The sequence below is a fragment of the Falco cherrug genome, chromosome Z, assembly GCF_023634085.1.
Source record: "Falco cherrug isolate bFalChe1 chromosome Z, bFalChe1.pri, whole genome shotgun sequence".
Classification (NCBI taxonomy): Eukaryota; Metazoa; Chordata; class Aves; order Falconiformes; family Falconidae; genus Falco; species Falco cherrug.
Genome location: NC_073720.1, coordinates 349,752 through 372,153, shown reverse-complemented (window position 1 = coordinate 372,153; position 22,402 = coordinate 349,752). Strand labels below are relative to the sequence as shown.

Below are 22,402 nucleotides of genomic sequence, written 5' to 3'. Positions count from 1 at the left end.
ATTTCTTTTGTTATTTACAGACAATAAAATTACCCAGTGGGAAGACCCCAGACTGCAGAACCCAGCAATTACTGGTCCAGTAAGTACTGCCGTGTGGTTTTTTTCCATTAAATGCTGTGACTCACATACATTGGTACAGGCAGGAGGCATTACTGAGCAGCAGGTCATTCCTGTTCTCCAGATCAGTCAGACTCTGCCTGATGAACAGACCTGGAAGCAGGACCTCTGCCTTGCATTGCCTTTTACTGATGGACACGGGATGCTCAGGTGCCTGCTTTTGTGAGTGCAAGGGCAGCGGGAGCTGCCTTCTAGTGGCAGACTGCCAAGATGCCCCAAAACTGATGCCTTGTTCACGGCATTCAAACTGTCGTACCACTCTGTGGACCCTGTTTTGGTAGGCATAGGCTGGAGTGCACTGGGGACTCTTTCTCTTCCAGCCTGCTGCCAGTGGGCCAAAGCAGTAGTGGGCCAATTAGGAATCACTGGAGCATTTGGAAGTACAGTGTTGTGCACAGTATTCCCAGGTTGGACAATAGGTTCAAATTCAATGGGTTCAGAGGCTTTCCTAGCAGAAGCCACCTAGCCAGGGAGTTTTTCCAGTGGTGCAGTGTGGTTCCTGTCTTGCAGCCATTAGCATGTGAAGTTGACCTCTGCCTTGGAGTGTCTAGGAAACGTTTTTGATCAGTAGATATGACAGTAAATCACAGAATACCTCTGCTTCAGTGGGGAGGAAGAGAAGGGTCTTCAGAAGGATAGAGAATCTTATTTGGCCAGTTTTAATTTTTTATATTGTTGTGTTATTTCTGAGTGAAGCTCCATCCATTCAGAAGCTGTATACCGAAATGGTCTGAGTGGTGTTTCACACTCTGTAACACAAGGAAACCCATAATTTCTCATTTGTTCCACTCTCCTCTTGCAACCCAAAGCTTTCTGCAGTAAGTGGTGATGAATGTGGTTTTTCAAAGTGATCTGTTACTGACATGATCCCTGGCTGAACAATAAATTTAGTATTTCAGCATGGGTTTTGTTGTTGTATTTACCGCTTATTGCAATGATGAAATTCCAGGATAAAAGTAGTGGAGTGATATCTTTAGCATACTCTTGACATCTGGATAAATGAATTGAGGGAAAAAGTGTGATGTTAAATAAATTACATCTAATATAAGTGTAAAATATTCTTCAGGTTTTTTCTTTCTCCACACTTGCTGATACTATAAATTACTTAGTGTGGAACAAACAATATTATTAATAAATTATAGAAAACAAACAACATTAATATGCAATATTAATATACAATGTTAATAAACAGTATTTGCATCTTACCTTTTGTTCCTCCAATGTGTTAAAATACTGTGTTTCTACATAAACTATGTGATGGGCACTATATCTGCTCCAAATTGTAAGTCAGGAGATCTTGGGCGTTTCAGACTAATTTCTCTGTACTGAATCCTCTGTTGTAAGTTTTTAGGTATCGGAGAAATGTTCATATTTACCTGTTACCTGGGTCGTTACTGACAATAGAGCTTTGCTGAGCTGAGACATTGTGCTATTCATTTTTGGATTTCTGGATAATAAAAAGTTGTTTCCACTCGATACGGGCAAGCTGTGACTATGTGCATTCAAAGTGTAAAAAAGACAAAAATTGACTCTTACCAGTTTTAAGGGACATATAAGCTACTTCAAATAAACTAAGAGATTTCAGAATATCAGCTTAAAAAAATAAATATGTGCTTTTGTTTTAATATCCAGTTTTCAAAACATCAAATATATGAGGTGATTCTTTGACCTTTTCCTGCTGGTTTATGCCATTTTCTGGTATTCTGAGTGATCAGACTTCCAACCCTAAGATCTTTCCAGGTGCCAAGAATACCTTTTTATTTGGGGTAAACCCTCAGGATTTTTAAGGGTCTCAGAACACAGCAGATTAACTACTGCATGGTGTAATTCTAACTGTTCTTTTTTATTAATAAGATTAATAATAATCACTTGTTTGAAATAATTGCTTTTGGAGTGATTTACCTATTTATTGTGCACTTACTGCTTGAGGTACCAATATACAGTATGCTGTACAAATTCTTAAATGTTTATTTTTCCAGAAATGTTAAGCATAAATGAGAAAGACTACCTGGGAAAGGTAACAAGGGTCAATCATGATCCCATTAAGGAAAAACCAGTTGTGTGTGTGTTTGGGGCTTTGGTTTTTTTTTAAAGAGAAAGCAAGATCGAATCCATTTTACAGTCATATAAGCATTAAGGATTCATCTTAATGCTTTTAAATAGTATTTTTGGTGCCATGACAAAAACAAAGAACTACTTAAATTGCATTTCACACTGCATTTAAACAATGGAAACATGTTGAAAGATTATTTAATGGCTGCAGTAAAGTCAGAGTGAAATGATTTTGGTTTTTTTAATTTTTCATGTCTCCACAAGAAAAAGACCATGCAAAAATATTTCCACCTTCCACTCTCACCTACATCCAGTCATGAATCCATTTCAAAACCAGCCTATACCTTCCCTCCCCCAAAATCCCAGTCCTCACCCAGAAACTGAACTTGAAGCAAAGCTTTCCAATTTGTGATTCAGCCTTCAGGGTCGTGTGGAAATTGAGATCATTCCTTTGCTTCCAAGAAATGACCCGTCACTTGTTTAGCTAGTTGGTTTACTAGGTCTAGCCTTTCATCTTGAAGGAACAGTAGAGCAGAGGAAAGTGAGGATGTAGTTGGAAAATATGAAGGAGTCCAGGAAGCCTTCCCCCCTCCGCCCCCCCAGCTCTTCCCAAACCCTGTTTAAAGTAATATTGTGTATGGTGTCAAACCCCAGGGAATTAAGGATCCTTAATTCTCAAAAAATTAATTGTCAAAAAAATTGCAGAGAATTAAGGAATCTCACTTAAATACTTAGCAGTTATTTGTTAGAGCCAGACTGGTACCTGTCATAGTATCATTTTTCCGGCCTGTTCCTGTACATTAGTTTAATTCACAACTGTTTTACGGCCATTTCATCTGAAGGCTGAATAACTTAGGTTGCAGTCATCGGCCAGGCGATCGGGAGTATGGATGGCTCTTATCTGTACTCCTGCTTGATGGCTGATGCACTTCAATGCTTTTGTGTCTGGTAGTACTTGGTACCGTCAGAGGCTTGGTCTCTTTGGGTGTTTGTGCACATACCCTATCTGGTGCAAAATCAAAGGAGTCTGATGGCAACCAGTCAGTAGCAGAAAAGAATATTGACACCTTACTGACTACTGTGATGGTCAGCAACTGGGTGGCTTATGGATTAACACCAAACATGGCAATCTTCTAGCTTAGCGTCAAATCCTTGCTTACCTATCCAGTATGTTAGCAGGAAAGAGAAGTGCAGGGTTCAAATAGAAATGTCCTTCAAAACCCTGAATGACAGAGGTTGTGAGAACCTTTGTCGAACCTTGAGTTGTCTGTGCATGGAATTGTCCTGAGAGGCCTTTTGGGTATCTGGAAATCCATGTAAATATTACAGAGACCTGTGGCATTTGTTAAGGGCTGTTTACATATGCCAGAAACCAATTTCCAGCTCTGCAGATTAATGTAATTCTACCAACCTCTACTGTGTCATCTTTTTTTTTTTTTTTTGAACTTCTAAAATTTTTCTGTTATGTTGCTGTTACTTAAAAATGTGATCTAACTCACAGGCAGTTGCATTGAGTGAGTATTCAGATAAATATTACACAGTGACTTGTACTTGATTCAAAAGAACGTTAATTTGTTTATGAAATGCTTTCAGTTTCTGGATTAAAGTCATTATGAAAATGTGTATTTTCATTATAAGTTATTTACAAAATAGTTTTGATATAGTTTGATAACTGTTAAGAATTAATTTCATTCATGTTGGGCTGAAAAGATAATTTCTACCCATGGACATTCCCCTGCCTAGTCAACTCTGCTGTGTAGTTACATTGTTCCCTGTGCTTTTTGGAAGGCAAATGCTGTTCGTTGTTAATGTCATAACTTTACTGGAGCCCCTTAACTTGTTCTTAGGTTCATTTTTGAAAATTCTTTTAATTTTGTGTTGTTTTGAGTAGCACCGAACATGTTTAGCAGCTGTGCAAATCTATATTCTGTGGTAACACTAGTGATTTTTAAAAGTCAGTTATCATATGGCATGCTCATTATTTCCTAATAAGACACATGGATGGCAGCAACACATTTCAAATTTTTTGTCTGTGTTAAAAATTGCTTTTGCTCTTTTCTGTTCCTAAAAGCAGAAAAAAAATCAAATGAGGGTAAGTAGAGGACCAGAAGAACTGGGTCGAAAGTTTTCATACCTTTTAAGTTACACACTGAGAAATGAGGAAATTTTGGCTGCTGTACTTCATGAGTGGTGAGCTTTAGATGAACCTATGGCATACATATGTAGATAGCATGTCTTTAAGTTTCTTTTTGGTTTAAATAATACTGGAATATCAAACTGCTGAACAGCTGGAATAATCTGTATTTATGATTCTTTCTCTGATAGGCAGTTCCGTATTCCAGGGAGTTCAAACAGAAATATGACTATTTCCGGAAGAAGTTAAAGAAACCAGTGAGTAGAAACGTGCTGCTTCATGTTGGAATCAATTACACTATGTCTGGGAGAAACACTACTATTCCAAGCATAGATGCAGAATGGGGTTGTATCTTGCTCTAACGTACTTGCCCATTTTTCTTGATTGTGCTACGACTGAAGAGGTTAAGTAGGAACCAAACAAATTAAGAGAAGTTTGAATTTGATGAATTTCTCAACAAAAACATTTACAGATCTTTAAGACTTACATTTTTCTACTTGAACGCAAAATGAGAATGATGAAGGCAGCAAGGAGGTAGCAGTGATTCACCCGTTCTCATTGCAACCGAGACTAATTGGTATGTTAGTTTACAAATAGGCTTGAGAATTTATATTTCTCCTTCATCTGCGACAGTGAACTTTGAAAGGCAGAGCTGGAACAAGCTGGCAGAGCCCACAGTTGTGCTGGATCTGGCACAAGCTTCTAGTGTTCTTGTTGTGTGAAAAAAAGTATTTTCATTAACATCTTTAATGTAAGAGAGTGTTTAGTATTGGCTTGCATGTGATACTAACTCATAATTTAACAGTAAATAGCCTTAGCAACACCAACTATCGTTTGAAGGGGGACTTGCCACTGTCTTTACCTGTTTATTGATAGCTTCTTGACTTCTCGCCTTGAGTTTGGCCAGTGATTGTATACAATAAGCACTTCAGTTGTCAGGAAAAAAAAGCAAACCTTCCGAAACAGTTGTTTTAAGTCAGTTTTATCAGGAAAACTATACCTGGCTGTGTGTGTCATGTTTTTGTGTTCATCCAGTTGTTGTCTTAAAAATTCTTAATTTGTTTCAGTTCTGTCTTTTCTGAATTTAGCTCCCTGGGCTAAATCATAATGGGTGTTGGCTCCCTCCTGTTTAAACAGAGCTTCTGAAACATTTTGGTGGCCTGATTCTCATTTGTTTACATCTTTGCAGTTTGCTTCTGTTGTCTGTATGCGACCAGATGTGTTCTTGTGAAACTGTTCCAGCCTTTATAGATACCTGAGTAAAGTGGTTGCATAAATCCTGTGCACTTGTTTCTATTTTAAGCTAAAATGCCCTTAAAATAGAGCATAGTCACATCATTAGCACTTTCTTTGGTTTGTTTGTTTTCTTTCATTGTTTTGTCAAATATCATAGAAACCTCAGAACCACCACTACACCAAAGCTTACCTAGTTCACCATATACTATCAACCTAGTAGACTTGGAGAGCACTGGAAAACAAAAATAAGGGGAAACTTTCTACATCATATGATTTATCTGTCATTACCACTGGTCAACAATTTGCTTGAAGACTTACTTATTGAGACTAACAAGTATAATATAATCTTCTTTCACGTAGGCTGATATACCGAACAGATTTGAAATGAAACTACACAGAAATAATATTTTTGAGGAGTCCTACAGAAGAATCATGTCTGTGAAGAGACCTGATGTACTAAAAGCCAGGCTCTGGATTGAATTTGAGTCAGAAAAAGGACTTGACTATGGAGGGGTGGCCAGAGAATGGTTTTTTCTCTTGTCCAAGGAGATGTTTAACCCTTATTATGGTCTCTTTGAATATTCAGCCACGTAAGTGTCCATTAAAATGCTTCCATTCATAAGGGGATATATGTTAGATTTTGCATGAGAGCAAAGTTACACTGGAAAGTAGTTAGATCATCCTTCGTGGTGCATCACTATGCACACTTACAGTCAAATCTCTCTGTTCTGTATTATCGTTTCTTCCTTGCTTTTCAGACAAACTTTCAGCTTGTCATTGAAATCTCATAAACCATTTTCATTATTAAGACAGTATTCGTTGTTGCCCTGCTTGCAGCAAAACTGCCATTTTTGAGGCTGGTAATAGTGAAAAGACTAATGTCAGATGAAAGACTTTTTATGCTCTCCCATTACATTGTGAAACACCTGCTGTCCAGAATTACAGTGCTCCTTCATAATTAGCTCATAAAACAGCTTCTCATTTACATTTCAGCAGTCACACAACAGTGGCTTTACATAAGTTTAAATTTGTATTTGTCCAGTTTTAAAATCTTTGAGCAATCCATTAGTTTAAATGAGAGAGCAAGTCTTTTTCTTACAGTACATTTGTTGTAATATGCTGTATGTAGTTCCACATTGTCTACTTAGCTACACTGAGGATGGATTTCTTAATTGCAGGCAGTAGTTGTGATGGTTTTATGTCAGTATCTTCTGAAATAACTGTTGAATAGATTGTAAAGCAGATGAACAAAGACTGCATAATGAGAGTTTTATCACATATGTGTCTCAGAGAAGACACATTCTGCCATTGAAGGGAAACACAACACTGACTAGTACAGAATGTCTGTGATAATAGAGTTTGCTGGATAAAAATTTGTTTTGAAATATTTCCACTTATGGGATATAGGTCACTGTAGGTATTTAAAATAGAATGTTATTTCATTTTAGGTTCAGAAGGTAAAAATTTTAAGAAATATATTAAAAAAAGTCTACTTAAAACCCCTGTATCTTTCTTCACAGATTAAGAACATGCAGCAAATTAAAAATACTACCTTTACACTAATGTCTTATTGTGACACACACATTCACACAAGTCTTAATGTTCTATTACCCAGTTAAAAGCTCTTAGACCTTTGACAACTGTTTTCAATATCCTGGTGGTTAAGCGTATTTCAGAGACATTCTCTAGTGTGTGCAGTTTAAGGTGCTAGTAAGAAAATATGCTTTATCCTAGGACAGTCAGACCATGGGCCTATACTTAATTCCTCTTCAGTACATTCAGATATTTCAAGAACTAAAAGCAACTACTGCAAAAAAGAATCCTAAAATTGTAAGCCCTGAAATTTGGCTGGAAAGAGTGAATAATCAAACCTGGCAGAAGAGATAGCTTAGGTGAAATTCTCATTCCACTGAAGCTGGTGGCGGAATTTTACTGTTTTTCAATGACACTAGGCTTTTATCCTTCAAACAGGTTAGCACAGCCCTTACACTTGCCACAGGTGGAATCCTGTTGATCATAACATGACAGTTTGACTTAGGTCAGCCTACCCACAAACTGCGAGATACTTCTGTTGAGGAACACATGGAGAAATTACGTTGTACACTTGCAAAAATGAACAGGAAATGGCCCTAGGCTCAAATTATTTATTATTATATCTGATTGGCAGGTTATTTAAAGACTTGGTTACTTAGATTTTTTTTCTTTCCTCAAAAAAGGGACAACTATACACTTCAGATTAATCCTAATTCAGGTCTTTGTAACGAAGATCATCTGTCATATTTCACATTTATTGGTCGGGTCGCTGGTCTGGCAGTATATCATGGGAAGCTATTGGATGGTGAGTTATTACAGTTATTACTCTATGGCTGTGCTACTGTTGCTGGATTTTTATGAAATGAAATGCATCAATAATTCATATGCTTTAGAGGGTTTGTATTTCTGGAGACAAAGTCTGGGAGAAAGTAATGGAACTGGAACTGTTGGAAATTGCATTCCTGATGTGAATGGTGATTCAGGAATTATAGTGCCTTTCTTAACAAATATGTTTCATATGACATTTTGCTCCTTTCTCCACTCATGTTAAAACTACAGAATCAGCATTGCTAAATAATCACTATTTCTAAAGGAAAATGCTAAATTTATATCAGCCATTTCCATGCAAATCTGCAGCCAAAGCAGTTGTGTGGGTGTCAATTGCAGCGTATTTTGATCTGTGAAATTGTTACTGAATGATTTAATGAGAACATGTGATTTCTGCTGAACTGAAATCCCACAATAACTAAGCAAGCCAACATTATAAACTGACCAAATCTTATTTAGCAGTGGTGCATCACATTAGAAGAAGCAGCTCACTGTCCTGTTTTCACTGTCTGACATTTTTTAAATGGTGATTTTAGATGGCTTAGAGTACCTTGAGCTCCATTTTGTGTCTCTCTGCCATTAATGTTATGGTGTCTAATGGCATAATTATTGTAATTGAAAAATTGGACTTTATGTGCCTAGATAAAAAATGAGCCTGCTGTGTTAACTTGAGCAGTTACAGCACTGTTACTTTCAGGAGGTTTCTTCCTTGCTGGCACACTAGGAAATACCATCACACATTGTCCTTCAGCAGCCATATCTTTATGGAGGGTGAAAATGCACAACAGTGGAGGTAACATCTCCCCCCTTTCTGCCCCCCCCTCTCTGCCCACCCCCCTCTGCCCCCCCCTCTCTGCCCCCCCCCTCAGGCTTCTTCATCAGACCTTTTTACAAGATGATGCTGGGGAAACCAATAACTCTGAAAGACATGGAGTCAGTGGTAAGATAATACTTAAATTGTATCAGCATTAGCAATTACATGGGGTTTTCCTCCAGGGAAATTTTTGAGCTATCAATTCCAGTAAACCGCACAGTGGAAAACACAAGATCATAGTTGCAGTAACTTTAGAAAGGTGTGTACATACTTCTGAAGTAGAACAAATTTTCCCGGCTAGAATGTGGTTTCAGTACCAGTGTACTAACAGAGGCAAGAGGGACAAGGGAGAAAAGGTGTGAATAGGCCAATAAGAAACGCAACAGAAAATGTCTTCATTATACTCACAGATTTTCCACTGGGTCAGCTTTCTCCGTGTTAAAAGGAGTACCACCACCAAGCCCTTCAGCCACCTTGTCATGCTGTGGAGCAAGAAGAGGGAGGGTGCAAGGGCTTAGTTCTGGCCTGATGACATGGGAAGTTGCCCACAGTGCTGGAAGGAGGAAGGGCTGCTGAATGATAAACAATTTTCTCTGAAATACACCTAATGAATGCAGCACAGCTTATGCCCTAATACCTATTTCGGTTTTGTTCCCTGCACTTTCACACCTTCAGCATTAATTGCAATCAAGTACTTCTGTGTTTGGCACTCCCTGGGAGAAAAGTTAATAATGTCTTAATTTTGTATTGTGAAATTAAGAACAACAGTGAATAGGATGCCACAGATGCCAAGTTTAGGTGTGTAGCATACCGGTTTTGAAATACAGTACATTGCAGGTGTGTACAATGGCTAGATACAAGTGGTTTACATTCCATTAGCAGGATGATACTTGGTTTTGTCTTTCTAACCTTTTGAGGTCTTTGCAGTTTTTCCACTGCTGTGGACTTTGGAGAACCTTGGAGCTTTTTTTTCCCCTTCCTAAAGCGTTCCTCTGTTACACAGAGTAGTTTATCTGGGTAAGATTGCTGCAGGTTGCCTCTGCAGGGGCGGGGCTGGCTGTGAGCCTGGCCACTCGCATCCTGTGCTGCACTAAGACGGTCTCCAACAGCAGAGGCAGCTGACGCTCAAGCCCAGCACAGAGGGAAGATTAAAGATGAGATGGCTTGAGCTCAGGTACAAGCTAAAACCAACCTCATGAGAGACGTACGTAGAAGGCTCTTAAAAGGAAGTTCAGGGTAGTGTATTCCTTCAGTAGTTGGGAAACCTTTTCCTTTTAGCTCTGCAATATCTGTGCTTGCTCTTGTCAAGTGTGCTCTGTGTAAGAGTAACATGCAGTTTATTCTTTCTTATGTTGTAGAGTTTTACAGATTTTCAGTTACTGACATAAATGCTAGTTCAACTGCTTAATGTCTCCTCCAGCTCCCACTGTATCATAGTCACCAGATTTTGGCAGGTCATTCTTCTCATGGAGGGTACATGAGTAAATAATGTTTTAACTTTATTATTAAATCAAGTATTTTTTTTGCACTCTTGCTTGGAAATACTTAATGATAGCTATACATTTTGTTTCTGTCTTTTTTTTTTCTTGGGTCAGTCTTTAATTATGAAGCTGATATTACACGATGAAGATACAAACCTTTCAGGAAACTAGAGTGGTCTTTTGTTCAGCAAAATTTAATGCTTTCAGTAACAACAATGAAGCCAGTTATGGTGTTATACATTACTGATGTAATGAAGTGCCATATAAATTGTGTCAACTAGAATGTACAGTTTTACCAAAGTATTTTCTACCCAATTAATGTCACACCACTATACATGTTTACCTAATAGATATGCAGTCAATTTATTGTGTTATATAATAATGCAATTACAAGTCAATTAAGAAAAGTTACATGAATCTGAAAATACAGCATCTAAGAAAAATAGATATGAATAAAGTAATCCATCTTGCCTTGCTTTACAGTAGCTGTGCAAATAAATGAGTTCTCATCTTCCCAGTCCCTTTGGATTTCTAATTTCAGATGTTTTTATTTGTTCAGTTTGAAGTTAAGCTATATATTTAATGTTCATATTTTCAAACTTTGTTGAATCTGCTGTAGGACAGTGAATACTACAACTCTTTGAAGTGGATCCTGGAAAACGACCCTACAGAGTTGGATCTCATGTTTTGTATAGATGAGGAAAACTTTGGACAGGTGTGTACAGGTTATCCCAATAGTCCGTCTTGCCTTCTTATTTTTGGTTATTGCCAGAAAGTAATGAAATACTGAGCAGTATCTCATGGTTGTGAACTTGATCAGGGCTACTGAATGTTAGTGATCAGTACAGGCAGACTATGAATATTGATCTCTCTTTCTTCCTGAACTGTGTTAAAACTGGGGCTGCCAAAGAAGGAAAATATGTGCTTGTCAGTGAGCAGTGACATCTTTGTGAAAGGCAGTATGTGAAGCTGGGTTGAATACTTGCAATGAGGAGTAATAACAGTGTTACACAGTCATCTTCAAAAACAGTCTCAGCCTGGGACTGTTTTGGCTGTTATAGGTTGAAGATGTTCTCAAAGGACAAAGTAAGTGGTAGAATGCTAATCAGTGAAGTGCTTTGTTTATAGTGTCTTTCATATAATGCAGGCAGATGACACCACCAAAAGAAAGCATGCCTATTTTCAGAAGTTGCACAATCTGTGGATAACTTTCTCCGTTACAAGTGAAAAATGTTAGTTACATTTTTAACAATTTGAGAATTAAGTAGGTGGGAGTAAAATTCATCAGCTGAAGTTGTACCTCATTTTATCGGTAGAAGCTGTAACAACAGCTTATAGTACACTTTGCGATACAGCCTGTCTTTACAGAGAATCCTATTAAAACAAACCTCAGGGATCTGTGTCAGCTTCTTCATGGAGAAAACTTGCGTGCAGATAAATGTCTTGTACATAAGTATACGTGTTAAATTTTATTTGAGGACTTAAAGACAAATGAGTTTATTTACCTGAGCTTGGAACTTCCTTGCCTATCATGACTGGGTTTTTTTAATTTGTTTACAAGCTATGGATCTGAACCATTGTGTAATGCATGCACAAATGTAGTGACTAAAACATACTGGTTTTGTACAATATTGGGACTTAAAAATACCTACCTGTATCTCTTTAATTTGGTTCTAGGCTTTCATGACCTTTCTTAGTGTTTCCACTTCATTTAACTCTTAGACCTAGGTATCTTGGCTCCAGGCACCACTGGTATTGTGGACCACAGTGCCTTTTTAAAAAGCTGACTTCCAAATTTCAACACACATACACACAGAGTGTACTGTCAGGAACATTCTGATAGACTTCTCAGTGCTCATTACTTTTTTCCTGAAGCAACATAAGGTTATCAGTTACACGGAAAACTAGGGAGAACATTAAAGCCACGGGATTAAAGGTTTTTGTAATACACTGGGTGGTTTGTTGGTAATTTTCGTTATCTTCTGTTCTGTAATGATTTAGCTTCAAGTTATTCATAGCCTTCCACTGCCAGCTTTCACTTCTGCTGGCAGAAGTTTGTTCTCTGACTCAAAGCGTAAATAACTTACTTGGAGATACTTTCTGCTCTTCTCCGAACTCTGTAATACCTCTAATAGCTAATTCTGGCATTGCCAGCAAGCTTGGGTTTTGTTTACTTTACGATAGATGCATCTGATTCCAGAAGAAAATAATAGTGTTTCCGTCACACTACCAGTGAGATGCAAAATAAGCAGGACAGATGTTACTGAAGACAAGCCTGAGTAGGCTCAGTAGTACAAGGATATGCTATAGTGAGGAGGAATTTCTCTAGCTAGAGACTGTAACATCTCCTCAGTCCAAATGCACACAAGACTCTCTCCAGCAGTTCAGAAGTGCCAGCAAATACTGACTGCATTGGCTGTTTCTGCCGGTGCCACACTAGCTGTTGCCAGCACTCTGGGGACTGCTCAAAGTCAAGGGACCCCAACTCACTGTTGGGAATCGTTTTGCCTCATCTACAGTTAAACTACTGGAGCTGTATAGAAGTGCACTTGGGAACCTGAGCAGGAGATGGTACCGCTTCCACCAGGACATTGTGTCTGTGCCAGGGAAATGTTTGCATTGCTATAAGCTTCTGTATTTATTTATACTTCATTTATCACCAAAACCTTTTCTGGAGCTAAAGAATCACAAGAAACCTTTCATAAATCTTACCTTCTTAATACCCTTCCTTACTTAATAACCAAAAATACGGTTTCGGTAGTTTTCACAAGTCTGAGAAATACACAGGAGACATTTTCAACGTCTGAAGGATGGAGAGTGATCTTCAAAAAGCAGAGCAAGAAAAGGTCTGTATTTCTCATAAGTTCTTAGGGGCTCTGGAATACTGATTTCATTTCTTAAAGAGAAGGTATCTTCGGGTGGGCAGGAAGAAACAGGTACCAAGAAGCCTTCTGTTTGTGCTCTCATGTCTGGGATATTCCTGACTTTATCCTATTTAAATTTAGCAGTATAGCAAGCCTTTTCTTTACTAGTTCTGCACTGTCTGGAATAAACTAAGGTTTCAGAGGTGTGTAGGTTCCCTATTAATTAGTTATCCGTAATAGTATAGTCATCTTTTTGTTTCTGTACAATAATAGGTACATTTATTCAAACAGACGTATTGTACTGTTTTTCTCCTTGTTGAAGCATTTGGTGTTAATCCAGTCCTGAAAAGAGCTATCCAGTGTCCTCCTTTCACAGCTCTGTTTATTTACTAATGAATTTACTGTCTTATTCAACCACATCATCTGATTTAATTATTAAAGATTAATAACAGCTTTAAGAAAAGGCTTGGTTGAGCGTGGGTGCGCAGAGTCACCTCTTGGTTGCTTCCACTGGAACCACACTCTTGAGCTGATGAAGCAAGTTGACAGGAGCAATGTAATGAGTTACAAGCAGCGAAGTACTTGACTTCCCTTCTCTCCTGCCCAGACAGGACACGCTCACAAGCACATGTGCTTTACAGGGAGGTAACCCAGGCAGTGTGCAAACACCAGCGGCTGCAGTCAGGAAAATGCTGCTTTGTAGCTGCAGCTCTGGAGCGTAGGGTTTGGGAGCAATTTTGTGTTCAGCACTAACTGCTAAAAGCCACCAACTCTTAGCTTTCGTGGTACCTACCCAGCATTAATTCTGTGCGTTCCTGCTGATAAATCACTTTCTTCACAAATAACTAACGTTATTTGGACTTGCTGTAGTTTCTTGTGAACTGTAAATGAATTTGGTTTTTTCAATCTTACACTCCATGGTGACACTGTTCTTACGAAATCTGTGCTTAACCATTTCTGTAATCTGTTTTTATACTTTACTTTTTTGACCCTTTTATGAGCAGTTTCTCTGTGGATTCCCCACCCCCGCAAACACCCAAGCATTCTGAAAAATCAGAACACGTTTTTCTACCCTTGTTACAAGGGAACATGTTTTCTTTACCCAAATGAACCAGCTGTTTGGGACTAAGAGTTTGCTTTGGAATTATTTGCTCACTTGCTAATGAATATGATCAAAAATTCATATTTACAAGTGATCATATAATAATTTGTTCCTAATGATGCCATCTTTAAATGTGGAATGTTTTGATGTCTCATTAGCTTTTACAGCGTGATAATTTTCTGATACTACTTGTAAAATGCTGCTCAGGGAGAGCAAATTTTGTGAGAAATATGTCCTGAAATAATGTTGTGTTGTGGTTTGTTTTATTTCTTTCAAAATCCAGACATACCAAGTCGACCTGAAGCCAAATGGGTCAGAAATCATGGTAACGAATGAAAACAAAAGGGAATACATTGAGTATGTATACATTTATGCAATTTATCCTGAGTGTAAGAAAGCACAGTTGTACTTGTCTTATAATCTACCCCACTGCAATTACTGTGGTTGGTACTATGCTAGATCATCAGAGATCCTTTTAAAAGAAGATTGTATCGTTAACATTGTTTATACCCTGATCCTCAGCAAGTTTGAATTTTAACCTGTATAGTGCTGTGAATTACACTGATCGGGGCAGTCTGTGGCATAGTAGGGAACCTATTTTCTCCATAGGTAGGCACGAGGAACATTCAAGGAGGGATGGGATTCCTCTGAATGAGAAGTATCTGCATCTGAATTACTCAGAAGAAATGGCCTCTCTTGGATGCAGTATACTTTGTAATTTTATTTTCATTTTAAAGTAGACATACCAATTTTGCCCACTTTCAAGCCTGCCTCTGTCTGTTGCCTTAGTGACTGGGGCAACTAGCTTTGCTTTGCAGATCTCCAGAGTAGCGATGAATTTCTGCCCTAGGATTTGCAGGGTTTCCCAATTAACTACTAGGTCGCAGAATACAAATGAGTGCAGATTGAACACTAAACTGGATCTAGAAAAAAGAATGAAAATAGGGTGTCTGTATAATTTATCAAGTTTGTATTTGCTTGCCGTCATGGTCTTCATTCAGGGAAGAACCTGGGAAGCCTGTAAATGTTTAAGCGTTCCTCTAAGAGGAGAACTTTGTAGTTGTTTGTTAATCTCATTTGCAGTGCTATGCTACAGTGATTTGGCTGTAATGGTGGAACAATAAGAGATTTTTACTTTTATGGGTTTTTTTTTTTTGCATTACTTCGTGTGTAATATACTTGCACCATCAGCTCTTTATTTTTTCAGGTGCATCTTTTTCAGGTTTGAGATGCAAAATATTAGACATTACAAACTTTATTTTAATCTCTGTCATAGTGCAGAAATTAAAAGCACTTTGTAAGTATGCAGGCCAGAATTCAGAACTGAGTGAGGTTTACATCTGGATAATTGTTTCATGGCTGGTCGCACTGTTTTTGTAACTTTAGAGTCAAGACTTATATGCTCTCATTTCGAGGTGATTAATGCAACTTAAAATGTTTCAAATATTTTTCCCTTTAATTCCATTACAATAGAACTATTCTGGTTGTACTTTAAAAACAAAACAAAAAGCCAGCAACAACACCTCCCCTGCCCCCAAACGGCAGGTGTAGTCACAAATGGGAGTTTATTTTTGCCTCTGTGTCTTTACATAACATTCAAGCCATGCATTCACATGCATATGTAGTGCTTATGGGATATCAGGTAGATCGTGAAGAACCATTGTCTAATAGAAGACCTGGTGGTTGGTTTGCATTATTTTATAATGAAATACTTACTGCAGAAAAGAAGGAAAATAGATAAACTGTCTGAATTTAAGCATCATGAGAAAATCACACTAGGAATTTTCTAGTAATCATCAAATGAGTAGTATCTGGTGCTGTAACACTTCCTTTGAAAATTCAGTTTATTTAACGCTGGCCAATATAACGGCAAAATAGAGTAAAGTAAATTGACTGCTTGGGTTTCCTGAAACCCCACCTAGGAAATGTGCTTCTGCAGAGCCTGGCTCAGAGCGTGCCCTCCAGCGCAGCCATCACCCCGTCACCCTTCTCTGCTGCTTACACAGACCAGATCCATCATTGCAGTGTTGATATCAAGAGCTGGCCAGATCTTTAAATTACGTTCAACATTAAGGTTTCTAAGTTTTTCTGCCTACCAGAATGTAAAATAATAAATTTAGCTCCTACTTGCTGGCATTTTTAATTAGTGCCTCTTCAAAGGTGAGAAAATATTATAATTGCTATATTTATGCAAATTAGGAGTGAAACATGCTTCAGTAGGAAAGGCATTGGATTTCTAAAGCATTATTTTTTTCCTTTGATAGTGCAGGTCTTATCTGTTTATTTATAGGTAGGCTGGTTTATGTGACTACATCTGTTCTCAAATTTTGTGGACTTCATTGGATATTGTTAATTACTCAGAGCTCTGGAAGAACAAATGGCTAGTCATTTAAGTACCTAAAGCTAACAGTAAATACATCATCCAGAGTCTGGATTACAGCCTCATTTAGAAAGAAATAAAAGCAAGGTGCAGAATTTGTAGGCTGTTTCAATCCAAGGCAAGCTTTTTTGCCATGTTCATCCTTGAGTTAATCTCTGTAAGAACAAAAAGGTTAATATCAGATGACATGACAGTGTCACATTAAAAATTGTTGGTGACGTTGAAAAGTTTTAGCTAGAAAACATGGGAAGTATATATGTAGGGTCTGTGCTGCACACTAATGTGAAAATACTTATGCAGTAACTTGTTTGTAGGCACTGGGGTTTTTGCAGCAATTCCATCAGTCACACAAAATAAATTTGAACAGTTAATAAGTTATTCAATTTCCTTAATATCAGAGTGTGTCTGGGAGATGGACGAAGCTGTGAGAAACTGAAACTACTAGGGTTACTAACATCTCTGAATGTTTAGTTTGCAGTCTTCTAATGATTGTGCTTATGTGGTTTTGTTTATCTGCTACAGCCTGGTCATCCAGTGGAGGTTTGTGAACAGAGTTCAGAAACAAATGAATGCGTTTTTGGAGGTAAGGTTCTTTAGCTGCCTTTTTGTCCCAGAAAATATTTTTATTTTTTATGCAGACTTTTTGCACTTCAGTCAGTGTCTGTGTAAGGGAGTGGGGAGCTTTGCATAACCACAAGAGTTCTGGAATACTTAGGTTTTAGGAATTTACAGTTTTACCTTGTAGTAAAATAGATAATCTTTCCCTTATAAGGTCATTCTCTTTAAAGCTTAAATTATTTGAGCTTGAAGTAATTTAGCGATTGATTTTTTTAAATTAGGGACTTGTACTTCAGGTAACTGAGTCTTTCATTCTCAAAACCGTTCTCCTGTCATTTACTTTGGTTCCCTGAAGCCAAAGATCCTGTTAGATAAAAACTTAATTTTATGTGGTATGCGAACTTTAACTTTGCTTTCTTTCAGGGATTCACAGAACTTCTTCCTATTGATCTGATTAAAATTTTTGACGAAAACGAACTAGAGGTGAGTTTGTTTTATTGCTGATCTGTTGTCTCTGGACAGTCATGTTCACCACAGAAGGATGTGTTATGTTCTAGGCTGATCAGTCATCACTTAAAAAAGGTGAATTTGCAGACAAAGGTGCTTTGCCTGTAGTAGGACATGAGATTTTTCTCTCTGATGAATAAATCTCTTGATCACATAAATTATGCGAAACAGTGAGGTGGTTGAGTAGGTAAGTAGCTTACCGAATTAATGCCATTGTGCCTATACCAGTCATATTTTTAGCAAAATAACATAAAAGGTGCTGTCACATGATGCATACATACATTGTAGTGTGTGGTATTTCTCCAGTAAAATGAAATGTTTTTGAGAATTCTCCTAAAGAGAAGCTCAAAGTTTCCTTTATGTTTGCATTTACATTTGCACAGCTTAGCTGTTCACAAGGTCAGACGACAGAGGGAAAGCATAACCCTGTTTTTCTGATGAAGTGCACACAATAACCCAATGCCATCTTCAATTAATGCCATAACAATTTACTTCCCTGTGCAGTTACTGATGTGTGGCCTTGGCGATGTTGATGTTAATGACTGGAGGCAACATACGATCTACAAAAATGGTTACTGCCCAAATCATCCCGTTATCCAGTGGTTTTGGAAGGTAAGATTGTTTTACCACATCTGGCTTCTCTGACTATTCCTAAAAGTGAAAGTTTCTGTACTGTTTTGTGGAGTCAGTTAGGGAATCTTTTTTTCTTCATGCAAACTACTGAAAAATACATTTGTGCATGTTGGAAATGACAACTGTGGTGCTCAAGAGAGACTGTACTAGAAATAGACCCAAGACACGAGGTTGAATCTTTGGTTTTAGGTGAGGGGCCTTGCACTATTTGTGAAGTAAAATAGTTTTATGAAAAGGATGTCTGTATGTCCCCAGAAAAACTACTAAAATGCTTCTTCCCATAATAGCTGTAGATTTTCCAAAGGGGGACGTCTTTTTCTTAAAAATACAGGAGTCTCGCAGCTTTGTGTATGCACTTCAAACTTTGCTTCCAGGTTTCTTACATCATCTCCGTGGCCACAGCTGGTCTACATGAGGAGCAGTACTTGTAGCCATCCAGGCTTGACTGGGAGGTCCTGCTGTAGCACAGTGCTGACCTTGTTCTCTGTGAGCCTTTTGCATCAGTCTCATCTCCAGGGCATGTTTGCGGTGGCAGTGCTCCCTTGTGCCTCTGCCTCGGGGCAGGTCCTGCAGCAGAACCAATCCAGAGCTGCTGGGAGCTGCCAGGGCAGTGTCACACTGCTGTGGCCCAGTGACAGCTGGGAAGGGATGCTCCCTAGTTCACCAGGGAAAACCTGCTGCGTGACCTGTATCACGTCTTTCAGAGTTACATGCCTATTACAGCCTAATACAAATAGATCCTTTACTCAGTTTTTAACAGTGACCTCTACGGCTGTGGCACTGAAAAGACAGTGACTCTGTGTGTTTGTCAACAGGCCGTTTTACTGATGGATGCTGAAAAACGGATTCGATTGCTGCAGTTTGTTACTGGGACATCACGCGTGCCTATGAATGGATTTGCTGAACTTTATGGTGAGCCTCCTTCCAGCTGCTTGCAGGTTATACTCACCACTGGCACAGCCACACAGCTTCTGTGTGTTCATTTAACCTGGGCACAACTGAAATGTAGCCGCAGCCAGCCTTTGGCAGACTGATGCACACAGGGGTTTGTACACTGTGGCTGCTGTGCAGATGCTCTCCTTAGCTCCCAGAGGAGAAGTTTAGGCTGACAACAGGAGTAATAATCATGGTAAGAAGAGCAGAACACATGTTTAGCCAAGCACTTTGATTATTAAATGTTAATGTCTGAACTTCTTTTGCTTTACACATATTCTACACAAAGGTGGTTAGATAAACAGAACAAGCTAACTAGCTGGGCCTGGAAATAACCACATTCCTGTTTGCTTTAATGTAGTTTTAATTAAGGGATTTTGTACCAGGGGCGTAGTGCCAGTTGAAAAATCTAGCCTACAGTTTATGCAAATATTTAATGTTAAAAATAATAGTTAGGTGGTCTCTGTAGTGTCAAACAACTTACATTTCATATGATTCTTATTTTCAACCAGGTTCAAATGGTCCTCAGCTGTTTACAATAGAGCAATGGGGAAGTCCTGATAAACTGCCCAGAGCTCACACATGGTAAGTCATAAAGTCATAAAATCCCTAACTTTTTATAATTACTGCCAAGAAAGGGGGGGAACTGATGACCATGCTTCTCTCTAACAGACTTTAGCTTTGGATCACTATTCTGTAAAACACAAAACAAACGCCACAACAACAAACCAAAACACATTCCAAAATCAACCCATTCTCTTTACATTTCAGTTATCTGTTAGGTTTTGCAGGACCTTTTCACAACTTCCTTTCAGATGTTTCTTCTTTTGCCCCAGAGAGCAGAGTCTGTCCCATCACTTCCAAACACCTTTGCTGAGTCTTGGGAAAGCAGCCTTTGGCAAAGATGAAAAATTTTCAATCACCTAAATGGGATGGTGGGTTCTGTTGGCTTTTTTCCTTTCTCGAGTGTTTTTTAGCAAATTCCCACTTCCAGCTCTTAAAGGAAAGCAGGCACATAGTTACTTCTGAAAGCTAACTTTGGTCTGGGCAGGGGTGGTTTCACATGCTGCATGTGGGGAACATGAGCAGTAGTGGGGCTTGTCAAGGACATGGTGGAGGTTGCCCACATTTGGACAATACAACGCATTCTCTGTTAAGGCCCTCAAAGTATTTCACCTTTTCTCTTTCAGTAAAATCATATGCATTTTTCAATGGACTATTAAACAATTCTTCTCTTTCTAAATTTCAGCTTTAATCGCCTAGACTTACCTCTTTATGAATCTTTTGAAGATTTGAGAGAGAAGCTCCTCATGGCAGTTGAAAATGCTCAAGGATTTGAAGGAGTGGATTAAACATTGACCTTTTTCCCCTCCTTCAAGCAAGTTCTGCTTGCACTTTTGCATTGGCCTGATGGACTCCGAGTGACTATGGCAGAGCAGTTGCACAGCGTTGGTTCATGGAGCAAATCTCTTGAGGGTGCAGTTGCTAGAATACAGAAGTTTGAACTGTCATCTGTGGGTGGCTTTTCTGACGTTTCCACAGCAGGTTATCAGCTGCATAACATGAACTGATCACATTTCAGCAGGACTTACTCTATTTATGTTATGCCTCTGTAGGCAAAGCCCTTAATAAATATTTTACATAATTTCTAATGACAATGAATGGAATTAATCATTTTACAGGTATAGTATGACAACTCATGTTTACTTTTTAATTGATTTAGAAATTTTCAGATTTTATTTCATTACAATTAAATATCATATACTTGGAGAAAGGAGCATTTTTCTTAATTTCATACCAGACTTGATGCCAGTGTCATTTTTTCAAAGCACATTTTAAGCCTTGTGTTCCCAAACCATTAAGGAAGTAGGAGACAGCTGTGTTGGAAACTTTCTCTACATGGGCTATATATTGAGAGCAACTCTTTTCAATGAGCACATAAATATTTTTCTGTATCCAGAAGTACAGACTGGATGTTGCATTTTTGTATAAATATTAGAATAGTTACAATTCAAGGGAGAATCATAACATACATAGCATGCCAAATCTCATGTTCAGTAAAGAAATTGCCTCATTACTGGTAATACTTACATGTACTATAAAGCATTTTGGGGTAGGGTTGGCATTAATCGTTTTAGGAGAATATGCTTAACCCTGTCATTATCTTTGTATAGTGATTCTTTTATTATCCTTTATTCTACTGTTTGCAACTGAGGCATTTTGAATGAAACCTGGCACTATGTGATTTGGCACTATGGAAAACAGATCTGTTTTGTCGCCTATTTGTATGCATTTGCTAATGATATCTAAATAACAATGTTTTTTTTGTTTGTTTCTATACTGCACCAACTCTAAAGGCACTTTATGTAACACACGGAAGTAAGTCATATCTGTTTTTTTATCATAAACATTAAGGTGATCATATTCCTTCTCACTGCACGTCTTTCTGGTGCAATATCTATCCATTGTGAATTTGGCTGCTGATGATGTATAAAAAAAACAAACAAACAAAACCACCAGATGTAGAGCTGAGCCTGCAGACATGTTCCTCAGCAATTGTTTTTGTGATTTATTTTTTACTTAATCACAAAGATTTATTTAATATACACTGCTATCTAATCAATTTTGTTACCTATGACATGTTGCATGCTTAAACTATAATGTCTGAGTTGCATCTCTTCTTGTGACGGATTAAAAGTGAAAGATTTGTATTTGATCCACTGAAGTTAAATGGTTACAGCACTACTACAGTAAGTCTGAAGGTACAGCTTCAGCAATTTAACATTCAGTTTTCTAAGTTTTGCCCATGTACTTACCTATAGAAAGGCTGTTTCCCCAAGAACCCATTTAATGCTTACAAAGCAGGGTGATGCCACATGCCAAAACGGTCTCACCCCATTGCCAACAGCTTGCATAGCTCTGCCCTTACCCTCAAGCACAAGTGCAGTCCGCAGCCGAGAACCAGCAGCTGTAACACAGCAATACTTCACCTGGAAAGGCTACTGGAAAGAAGCCTGAACACTAATAACATTCAGCAAATGGTTGTGTGCTAGCAAAAAGTCTGACAAGCTAACAGATGCATGAGGAATGTTATTTTCTTATTTGAACACGGGTTAAGATTCATTTTCTATTAAATATGTTTCCTGACTTTCCCTTCTGATCTGTTACGTTTGATGAGCAAGCTTGGCCATGAGGAAGCAGACTGCATGTGAGACAGAGGGATGCTGTTC

General features: G+C 38.3%; 1 protein-coding gene across 12 annotated transcripts in view; it reads left to right on the top strand.

Moving 5' to 3' along the window:
• NEDD4L (NEDD4 like E3 ubiquitin protein ligase) overlaps positions 1-21,888 on the top strand; it is a 180,093-nt gene extending 158,205 nt beyond the window's left edge. For all 12 annotated transcript variants that reach the window (XM_055698516.1, XM_055698520.1, XM_055698518.1 and 9 more), the window contains 13 exons: positions 21-79; positions 4,495-4,560; positions 5,900-6,129; positions 7,756-7,877; positions 8,770-8,840; positions 10,815-10,910; positions 14,445-14,518; positions 17,064-17,124; positions 17,523-17,582; positions 18,111-18,218; positions 19,055-19,151; positions 19,685-19,757; positions 20,422-21,888. In XM_055698516.1, coding sequence (XP_055554491.1) covers positions 21-79; positions 4,495-4,560; positions 5,900-6,129; positions 7,756-7,877; positions 8,770-8,840; positions 10,815-10,910; positions 14,445-14,518; positions 17,064-17,124; positions 17,523-17,582; positions 18,111-18,218; positions 19,055-19,151; positions 19,685-19,757; positions 20,422-20,524 — 1,220 coding nt within the window. In that variant the 3' untranslated portion in view covers positions 20,525-21,888. The remainder of the gene's footprint in view (positions 1-20; positions 80-4,494; positions 4,561-5,899; positions 6,130-7,755; positions 7,878-8,769; positions 8,841-10,814; positions 10,911-14,444; positions 14,519-17,063; positions 17,125-17,522; positions 17,583-18,110; positions 18,219-19,054; positions 19,152-19,684; positions 19,758-20,421) is intronic.
• Positions 21,889-22,402: the final 514 nt, after the last annotated feature.